General features: G+C 58.5%; 1 protein-coding gene across 1 annotated transcript; it reads right to left on the reverse strand.

Moving 5' to 3' along the window:
- Nucleotides 1-316: 316 nt before the first annotated feature.
- NES (nestin) lies at nucleotides 317-9,463 on the reverse strand. The gene is given in 7 exon segments (XM_070367362.1): nucleotides 317-3,641; nucleotides 3,643-3,703; nucleotides 3,705-4,728; nucleotides 4,731-5,255; nucleotides 5,491-5,564; nucleotides 7,347-7,471; nucleotides 8,531-9,463. Coding segments are annotated over 7 exon segments (5,379 nt in total). The 5' UTR covers nucleotides 9,314-9,463; the 3' UTR covers nucleotides 317-854.
- Nucleotides 9,464-10,586: the final 1,123 nt, after the last annotated feature.

The following is a 10,586-nucleotide window of genomic DNA, read 5'->3' on the forward strand; positions in this document are numbered from 1 at the left end:
TTATGCTGGCGGCGCTGAGGGGCTGGCAGGGAGGACATACGAGGGTGGGGGTGGCCCCAAGCCCTAATCCCTGTAATCAGCGCTGTGGGCAGAGATGATGACAAGCCTGGTTTCTGCAGGCGCCAAGGTCACCTGGGTTGGCACCCCCAGCCTTCCCCTGCCTGGCTTGTCTCCACCATGAGGCCTTCCAGAATCTTCTCTCCCCAGCAGGCAGCCCCTCCCCAAGACCAGCATCTCCTGCTCCCCTCTACCCCGGCTCTTCTGCCTCTGCGTCAACCCTGAGGCCCCCCTGAATTGAGGAAGGAAGAGTCCAGACTTTGTAGGCGGAGGCATTACTTTATTCAGGCGGGGATGAGCCAGATGGGGCCACAACATGGCAGGTCTATGGGGGGGTCAGGACACAGGAGCACCCCCTCACCCTCATTAGCCACCAGCCAACCATCTCATGAGGGTGTAGGGAGGAAGGGCAGAGCTGGTAAGCCCTGGCACATGGAACACCACAGCCCCTCCCTTTGGAAGGGCCGCTGAGCCCTGTTCTTTTCCAGCTAATGGGATGGGAGGAAAGGAGCTGCGGTGGAAAGGAGGGGCTAGTCCTTCAGGTTCAGTTGGCTTCAGCCCCACGGGACAGTGCAGGCAGGCTGTCCCCGCTATGCAGAGGCCAGGGGGCTGGCAGCTATTCCCGGAGTCTCCACGCTTGGACCGGGCCCCTTTGCCACACCCGTTTCCCCCTGGCCAACCGGGCCTCTGGGATAGAAACCACAGGTCAAGAGAGTGCAGGTTAAGGGTGCAGCCCCGAGCAGGGAGGGGGTTGGGGACGCCCCTCCACCCAATGCCTCCGTGTAGGAGAGCTCTCTCTAGTCCTCCCCTGAGGACCAGGAGTCTCCATCACCTTCTCTCTGACTGAACTTCAGGAACTGGCCTTGGCCCAGGTGAAGAGGAGCCCCTGCCCATGGGGCCTTCAGGGAAGCCCCCTCCTCCTCTGAGGGGCTCCCTCGGTCCCCCCCAGCAGCCCCCGGTTTCCCCTGGCCTCCCCCCTCGGACTGCTCCAGCCCGTTCACCACGCCCCCATTCACGCGCTCCAGCTCTTCCTTCAGGCTGGGGCCTGGGCCACCACCATCAAGGGTGTCCTCCACCCCGCTGAGGGTCCCCAGAGGGCCAGGGACCTGGTCCTCCGTCTCCAGGGGAGCAGCATCAGACTCTTCCTCTGAGCCTGAGGCCTCAGTGCTGTTCTGGGACTCGGTCTCCAGGGCAGTCACGGGGGCGTCGGCTGCCGCACCCCTTGGGCCATCGTCCCAGGGGACACTGACACCCATGGTCTCAGACCCCAGGAGGTGCCCTCCCTGAGGGCCGCTCAGGGCGGGGAGGCTGCCCACAGAGGGCCCTGGCCCCCAATGCCCTGGCCCTGGCTCCCTCCCCTCTTCTTCATCTTCTTCCTCACCCTCCTCCCCGCTCTCTTCCTCATCTGCAAATCCGTCAGATTCACCATCACGATCCCAGGCTGCAGGCTCCAGGAGCAGCTGGGGCACTTGGCTCAGAGGTTCTTCCCCATCCCCCGGGACCCCGGGAAGGAGAGAAGCCTCAGTCCCCAGGTCCTCAAACTCTTCCGACAGCTCAGAATCATGGCCACGTTCCTCCTCCTCAGCTCCCTCCTCTTCTTCCTCCTCTGAGGGCTGGGCCCCAAGGCTCTTGGAGGCTGGGACCACAGGACCCCAGCCTTCTTTTCTGGGCTCCCCTTGAGGGGAGGGCCTCTGCTCTCCAGGCAGGTCCCACTTGGGGGAAGCGGGGGACCTGAGGTAGAGGCCTAGGGGAGTGGAGTCAGGAAGGGTCTCCCCTAGCTCATCCGCCTCGCTCTCTTCTCTGCTCTCCTCCCCTTCCTCCTGGAGGCCCTCAGGGATCCCCCCAGAGCCCAGATCCTCCTGCTCACCTCCTGCCTTTCCCAGGACCTCAGCCCTGCCCTCCAGCCCCCAGCTGGCTTCTTGGTTCCCCTCAGCCAGGGGCTGGGGCCCAGGGGCATCTTCAGGGATTAGGCTGGGCGAGCAGGACTCAGTGGGCCTCAGACTGGGGGGCCCCAGCAGTGGTTTGGCATCCTCCTCAGCTCCCTCTGACCCCAGGGGCCTGCGCTGGAGGGTATCACTTCCCTCGTGAGACCACAAGGTCTCAGCTGAGACTGGCTCCTCTGTTTTCCCAAGGGCCCCAGATTCTGACTCCTCCCAGTCCCTAGGAGTCTCCAGCGGGTCTCTGCTCTTCCCTGACTCAGGCTCCAGAGTGCCTGCCTCCTCCAGCTCCTTTCTGGGCCCTTCCAAGCCCTGTACCTTCTTTGCTGCCACACCTCCCTCCCCCAGGGGTGGCTCCATCACCTCCTCTCTGGCCAGGCCACCTGGGTCCTCCAGCTTTACTGCCTCCTGCTCGGGTCCCCGTTCCACTCCCTCAGACCTGCCCATGGCCCTCTCTAACTCCAAGGTGACCTCTGGGGAGGCTCGGCCACCCCCTGGGGCCACATCCTCATCTTCCAACTCGGGCTCCATCACCTCTGACATTCCCTGGGCAGCCGGGAGGCCCAGGGCCCCCACCTGCTCTGGCTGCTCCTCAGGGTCCTGGAGGCCCACAGCGCCTCCTGCCCCTCCGGCACCCTCAGCTGGGAGCCTCTGCTCTTTGGGCTCAGGGCTGCCTGGCTGCCCCTCACCTGGGCCCCAGGCCTCACCTGTGGCTGTCAGCTGCAGCTGCCCCTGCTCCACCACCTCCCCCTCCCCAGGGGAGCTATCCAGTTCTTTCAGTTCCAGCTCTGCCCCATCCCCACTGTCCACTCCAGCCCTCCCCGGGGGCTGCTCCTGATCCAGTTCTTGGTCCCCCTGCATTGCATCTCCCCACTTCTGCTGCTGTGCAGAGAGTGGCAGCTCCTGCCCCTGCTCCTCCAGGGGCCTCAGTGACGCCTGACTCTCTTCCTGCTCCACGTCCTCTTCCTCTTCCAAGTGCCTTAGACTTCCCTTGTCGGCCTCCTCTAGAGACTGCAAATTCTCCACATTCCACTCTGCCAGAGAGCCCAGTGACTCTTGATTCTCCTTCTCTGGGGGTCTCAGTGTCTCATGGTTCCCTTCCACAGACCCCAGTGGCTCTTGACTTTCCTTTTCTAGAGGTTTCAGTATTTCCAGGTTTTCCTCTTCTGTAGGCTTTAGTGGTTCTGGAGTCTCTGTTTCTAAAGACCTCACTGCCTCTGTACTCTTTTCATTTAGGGACCTCAATAACTCTTGATTCTCTTTTTCAAGAGGTCTAACTATCTCCTGATCTTTTCCAAGAGACTTTAGTGTCTCTGGTTTCACTTTTTCTAGAGGGCTCAATGTCATCTGGCCTTCTTCTTCTAGAGATCTCATTGCCTCCTGGTCTTCTAGAGATCTCAGTAATTCCTGTTTTTCTTCTTCTGGAGGTCTCATCACCTCCTGTTTTTCTTTTTCTAGAGACCTCAGCGGCTCCTGGTTTTCTTCTTCTAGAGGTCTCATTGCCTCGTGGTCTTCTAGAGACCTTAGTGACTCCTGTTTTTCTTTTTCTAGAGGTCTCACTGTCTCCTGGTCTTCTAAAGCTCTCATTTCCTCCTGGTCTTCTTCTAGAGACATCAGCGGCTCCTGTTTTTCTTCTTCTGGAGGTCTAAGTCGCCTCCTGTTTTTTTTTTTCTAGAGACCTCAGCGGCTCCTGTTTTTCTTTTCTAGAGAGATTGCCTCCTGGGTCTCCTGGTTTTCTGGTTTTCTTCTTCTAGAGGTCTCATTGCCTCCTGGTCTTCTAGAGACCTCTGTGACTCCTCTTTTTCTTTTTCTAGAGACCTCAGCAGCTCCTGGTTTTCTTCTTCTAGAGGTCTCACTGCCTCCTGGTCTTCTTCTAGAGACCTCAGTGGCTCCTGGTCTTCTTTTTCTAGAGACCTCAGCAGCTCCTGGTCTTCTCTTTCTGGAGGTCTCACTGCCTCCTGGTCTTCTTCTAAAGAACTCAGGGACTCTGGTTTGTCTCTTTCTAGAGGTCTCAAAGCCTCATGATTCTCATCTTCTGGAGCCCGCAGGGATTCATGATTCTCTTTCCCTAGCGGTCTTGACGTCTCCTGGTCTTCTTCTTCTAGAGACCTCAGTGGCTCCTGATTCTCTTTGGCTAGGAGTCTCAGTGTTCCCTGGTTCTCTACTTCTTGACATCTCAGTGGCTCTTGACTCTCCTTTTCTAGAGTTCTCAATGACTCAGCGTTCTCCTCTTCTAAAGACCTCACTAATTCTTGATTTTCCTTTCCTGGATATAAGAATGTCTCTACATTAACTTCAAGAGACCTCATTATTTCTTGATTCTCCTTTCCTAGAGATGGCAATGTCTGTGGATCCTCTTTTCCTATAGGCTTAAGTAGTTCTAGAGTTTCTTTTTCTAGAGATCTCATTACCTCTGTTTCCTTTCCTTCTAAAGACTTCAATAATTCTTGATTCTCCTTTTCTAGTATTTTTAGTGTTTCTAAGTTCTCTTCTTCCAAAGACCTCAGAGATTCCAGATTCTCCTTCTCTAGAGATCTTATAGTCTCATGGCTCTGTTTTTCCAGTGGAATCGATGGCTTTTGAATCTCTTCTTCCAGAGAGTTCAGAGCTTCTTTTTCCAAAGGGCCCTGGGCATCTTGGATTTCTTTCACGTCCAGACCCGCCTCTTCTTGACATGTTTCCTGCTGCAAGCTGCTCACTGCTTTGGCCTCTACCACTGTTTCTTTCTCTGTCAGCCCCAGAGTTGGCCTTCATCTTCCTCCTGGGATCTGCTGGACTCTCTAGATGCACTGGGTTCTCCATCTTTGGTCTCTAGACTGGAGTGGTCAGGGCTGAGGGCTGGAGCCAGGGAGGCATGATCTTCAGGGGACTGGCTTGGACTGGGCTCTTGTTGCTGGCCCCCAGGCTCCTCTGGTCCTGGCAGGACGCTGGCGGGGATGGCCACCTTGGCTTCAGCCCACATGACTTCTGGCACCTGTTGCCTCCCAACTCGTGGTTGGGGCAGAGACACAGGGGCATCCTGGGCTCTGATCTCGGCATCTACAGCAGGGCAGGGAGCCTGAGGGGTGGGTGGGATGGGGGTGCTGGCTGAGGTCGGGGTGCGAGCCTGAAGGAATTCCTGGCTCTTCAGAAAGGTTGGCACAGGTGTTTCAAGGGTACCAGGCAAAGGTGAGGAGAGGGGAGTAGGGCTCAGGACAGAAAGCAGAGGTCCCGGACGCCGGCCCTCTGGGGTCCCAGGGAAATGTAGCTCCAGCTTAGGGTCTGGAAAGGCAAAGAGGGGGAAATGGTGTCAGGACAGATCAGCTGGGATGGGGAGGAGTACCCTGACCCTGCTCCTGCCTTTTTTGGGCTGGGCTAAGAGCATGCTCATTGATGTTAGGGGCCATGGGGTCAAGAATTAGGCTTTCCTGCTTCTCATCTCAAAAAATAAATCGCTCTGGGGTATGAAGAGGAAGCAAAGGTAAAGTTCTGGGGGAAACCTGGCCCCTCCTCTTACCCAGAAAGCTGAGGGAAGCCTTGGAACCGCTTGCAGGTGTCTGCAGCCGTGAGTTCTCAGCCTCTAGGAGGGTCCTGGGGACGAAGGAAGAAAAGCCGGGTCAGCCCTCTGCCCACAGGCCAGCAGGCCAGCCAGCCAGGGGGAAGTCACAGGCCCCGCCTGGCAGGCCTCCTCCTCACTTTCACCACTATCACACAAAAGCCACAATGGGGTTGTGCTTGGCTCTGCCCATGAAATCACATGGTCACACCCACAGATAGCACACACTTGCTCACACAGAGTCACACACTTATTTGAACACACAGCTGGACTCACAGACACACAAGCGGTTCCCACACAGTTGACACAGTGTACACACACCCCCACACAGCGCTTAGACTAGTCCCCTCCCCATCCCAGGCCTATGACCTCATCCTCCGGGTGGGGGGCCGATTCTCATGCTAATTGCTGCCTTTGTCCACACCGCCATCTGGAGGGTCTGAGGAGGGGGCTTCCCTGGGGAAGTGGGAATTCTCAGGCCGTTCCCATGGGATAGGCTCCCCCCTCCTCCTCCTCCTCCTCCCCCAGGGCCCCCAGAGCTGGTTACAGACAAAAACAAAAGAATTCAGCTCCCTCTCTCCAAATCCTTTTCATGCCTCAAAACCCAGGTTAAGCCTGCCCAGACCTTTCCCCTCAGTGGTTTGACAAGGGGTCAAGGCTCTTATCTGGGGATCTCTAAGTAGTCTGGATCCCAAGCCTTTCAGGGCAATGAAGGTCTTTGTGTCCACGCCCCTGCCTTAGTGTCCCATGGGGACTAAGAAGGCGGGGACCAGTTGCAGGGAAGGAGGACTGATCAAATCAACAAGTTATCCGAACATCTATCGGCTCTGTGCTCTTCTTCATCATCTCTGAGTCTGGTTAGCATTTTCTCGGTTCTTCCTGCTGTAGCACCGAGCTGCTCTCTGATCTCTGTGGAGGTGGAGCCCCTTCCTTCTCATCCTTGGAGCCTCACTGACTTTCCTCCTCTGGACCCTGCCTCCCCTCCCCTCCTGAGCTTTTTCCGGGGCCCCTGCTTTTGTTCGTCAGTGGATTCTCGGGGCATTGTCTTCATAGGCTCTCCAGCCCTGGCCCCACCCTTCGGGCTTGCAGTACGCAATCCTTCACCATGGCAAAGCCCCTTCCTTCCTCAGGTTCCATCAGTGGGGCCTTGGCTAACCAGATCAGTTTCCCAGGCGAGACTGTGGGTTTGCCCAAGGCCACAGAGCCAGAGAAGCAGCACTTCCTTGGTCTCAACCTTTCCTGAGCCAACAGGGTATGGTCAGTAGATGGGCTGGGCAAGGCCAAGGCCAAGGGCACCAAGGCTTGATAGGAGTCAGGCCCCTGGACATTCAGGATGGAAGGGACTTTGGTTGTCACCTAGCCCATCTCCCATCCTCCAGACCGGGAGACTGAGGCCCAGGTCAGGTGGCAAGTCGGTGCCACCAGCCCACACCTGCGGTTCCTCCTTCCTGAGGCTGCTCAAGGACATCACCCTCTTGGTGTGAGTGTGCACACACAGGGACTGGGCTTTTCAGCCCCTTGGGGGTAATGTTCTGGATGCAGATGACCTCTAGGTGTCCAGCCTTCTCTTTCGAGGCTGTCCCACTCAGCTATATCACCGCTCCTTGGAGGGTCTCCTGGGCACAGGATACTTCTCTGGTCTTAAACCCACAGGAGAGCAGGTGGGCTTAGGTGGAAGGGATCAGCCTAGGGTCACAGGACCAAGTGGTGGCAGAGCCCCCACCCCACCCATGGCTCTGGGCCCCTTCAGGCGAGGAGTCTGCCCCCACATAGACTTGTGCATCTGTGCATCCCCATGGGTCAGGGTCAGGCTCTACCTGTATGTGGCCACCTCCAGGCTGAGGGACATCTTGAGGTGTGCCAGCTGCTGCCGACCTTCCAGGACCTGGGCGATTTGGCTCTGGAGGCCTTGTTTCTCCTGCTCCAGGGCCTCCACGGCCAGCTGCAGAGCAACCCAGAGGTAGTCAGTGAAGGGGAGGGCTCCTTCCCCCTCACTCACCTCCATCCCCCTTGGCTGCTGCAGCAGCAGCTTCGCTTCCTGATTAACTTCTCCGCAGAGCAGATTCCTGCCTCCCCTACCCCACTCCCTGCCCAGAAAACCCCCTTCTGGAGCCTCTGCAAAGGGCCCCTCTCAGTCCTATCCCACGGCCTGGCTCCTCCTCTGAGGATGCTGATTAAATGGTAGCACATGCGGCTCAGAATTCAACTCCCACAGGAAGGGGGAGGTGAGGGAGGAGAGGAGATGGGTTACAGAGAGTAGGAGAAGGGGGAAAAGTGGAAGCAGAAGGAAAAACGATTAATCAACAGGCCTGGAGCCTGCAGGACTGGAAGCCAAACCGCCGGGGTCCCAGCCACTGTCTCCCGCTCCCCACCCTCGGCCCCGCCCCCTCCACTTCCCACACGTTCTCATGTTCTGGAATCTTTCTCCTCTGAAGGGGGAGTGGGGGATAGTGAGACCTCTGTCTGGGCCAGGCAGGAGGCTGTTTTCTCAGCTGCTGGTCACATCTGCGCAGTGTGAGGGGGAGCAGCTGTCCCAGGCCTCTGGAATGTACTCAGGAGCTGAAGAGCCCTGACAAGGGAGAAGGGGCTGGTGGCCCCTCATCCAGGGCCCCTCACCCTCTCCTGCCAGGGGGAGGAGGGCTGTTGAGAACTTGGAGACTGAGAGGCCAAATCCTGAGCATCTTCTGAGTGATAGCAGAGCCTAGGGAGGGGCCCAGGGGCCATCAGGGTGGGAGGGTGCCATTCAGACAGGGAGGAGACTGCTACAACGTCTTGGGCCTTTCGGCCCTTCGAGGTGTGCTTTGAGAGGAATCTGAACCTCCAACCCTGCACTAGCCAGAGTTGTGAGAGTCCAGGCTGGCGGCACCAGGCATGGTTTTCTAAAAAGTGGCCCCTAAATCTACAGCCACCCCCACTGCCCACTCCCCTTCCCAGGTCTCTGAACCCCAAAAGGACTTCCTGAAGCCTTGTCTTGCCCAGTCCCCGCCCCCGGCTTCCTCACCTGGAACTGCTCAGTGGTCCGCAGCCGCTCCTGCCAGCGGCCCTCCAGCCTCTGCTCCAGCGCGGCCCTGCGCTCCTGAAGGCCGCTGCGCTCTGCCTGGAGTTGCTGCAGCTCCAGGCGACCCTCGCGGGCGCCCTGCATCGCGTGGCCCAGCCGCTCGCGGGCCTGGCCCAGCGACGTCTCCATGTGCGCCACGCGTTCCTGGTAGCCGCGCACTGCCCCACGCCACGCCTCGCCCAGCCGCTGAGCCAGCTCCTCCACCTCGGGGGCTGGCGCGGGGGGACCCCGGGGCGGAGCGGGGCCGCGGGGGGCGCAGGCAGCCTGCGCGTTCAGGCCGGCGCGCTCCTCCTCGTGCGCCACGCGCAGAGCCTCCAGCTCGCGCTCCAGCTCCGCAGCCTGGGTGCTCAGCCAGGCCTGGGCGCATTTCTCGGCCTCGACCGCACGCCGGCTGCGGGCCACCTCCTCCGCGGTCCGCTCCCGGGCCAGCCGCAGCTGCTGGCACCGACTCGCCACGCCCTCCACCTCTTCTGCCAGGTTGTCGCGCGCCACCTCGGCCGCGTGCTTCTCCCGCCAGCGCTGGTCGACGAGGGCCCGTAGGGCCGCCAGCTCGTCGTCGGCACGAGCCCTCCAGGAGGTGTCCCCGGCCTGTGCCCGGAGACCCCCGAGCTCCGCGCTGAGCAGCTCATTCTGCTCTTCTAGCGCCTTGACCCGGGCCAGGTAGGCCTCCAGGCGCCGGTTGAGCTCCCACATCTGAAAAGATTCCTCCCCCAGGCAGCCCTCCATCCTGCTCGTCTGACCCACCGAAGGTGGAGAGACTCGGAGCACCAGGAGAAGCCAGCAGCTCTCAAAGCTTTGGGGACGGAAGGGAAAAGACGCGGATGGGGACAATGACGGGGCGGGGCGAGGAGCAACCGGAGCGACTGGGAGTCGGGAGTGGGAGCGAGCCTATTCATACTCCCGCCAGCCTGGCGGGAAAAGGGGCGGGACACAGCTCTTAACCCCTTAGGGTTCAGAGCGACGGCGGCAGCCTCTGTCCCTGCCGCCCCGGGGTACTGTAGAGCGGAACCAAGGGAAAATCCATGCCGGGAAAATCCGATCCGATGGCGGTGGCTTTCAGGCGAAGGAGGGCGTGAGACAAGGTCATCAACCCAGATAAAAGGAGATAATACACAGAACTGAGCCTGTGGAAGGGATGCCAGGGATTTAGGCCTGCGAGGGGGTGCGAGTCTGTTACTCAGGGCATCCAAGAAAAGTGTCACTGAATTCTTCTCGGACTCAGTTTCTTGATCCATAAAATGGGAGCGCTGATGGAACTCTCATGGGACGGCTGAAAGGATAGATGTGGCCATGTTTTTCCTAAATAGCAAAGACTCACCCTCCTGAAATACTGGAAGAAGGCTGCATTGAAGACAGAGGTCAGAAAACACATTGCCTGGAAAGCACCAAGTATGTGCTATTGGGAGGCACCGCGGATGCACGCACACCCCATTTCCTCAGTCTCCATCAGGAAACGAAGGAGCAGGCAAAAGGGTGTTCTTTCCATTATTCACCTCATCCTTTCTACTCCTCTTTCATATAACCTGAAGTTCATATACCCACCTTTTTGGTAATGAAACCCCACCTCTCACTCTCAGTTCTCGGGGTCGGTGGGGGGGGGGGGTAGTGGGAAGGACACTCCAGCCCGTCCTCGGTGACAGGAATTTTTGTGCAGAGGGCGCCCCCTGGTGGCTCTCAGACTGTGCCAAGACGAAGAAGCAGAAAGAGGCATCTCTTAGTCACAAGGCGTCCAAATTTATCCAGCCTTTGGAATGTGCCAAATCATGTTCTAACATTTTATTTACGTTATCTGACTGAATCCTCAAAACATCCCTTTGAGAGCTCCACAGTTCAGGAGACAAAGAGCTCACTGAGGGCGGGAGTAGCTGGGAAGGCCTTCTGGAGGAGGGGAGGTCCTTGAACTGGGTAGTGAAGGAGGTGGGATTTGGGGCTTGTAAAGGGGAACCAGCGTCAGAGGGGGAGAGCGGAGAATAATGAGATTCCTTGAAGGGGGAAGGAA

This window comes from Bos mutus, chromosome 3 (assembly GCF_027580195.1).
Source record: "Bos mutus isolate GX-2022 chromosome 3, NWIPB_WYAK_1.1, whole genome shotgun sequence".
In the NCBI taxonomy this organism is placed as follows: domain Eukaryota; kingdom Metazoa; phylum Chordata; class Mammalia; order Artiodactyla; family Bovidae; genus Bos; species Bos mutus.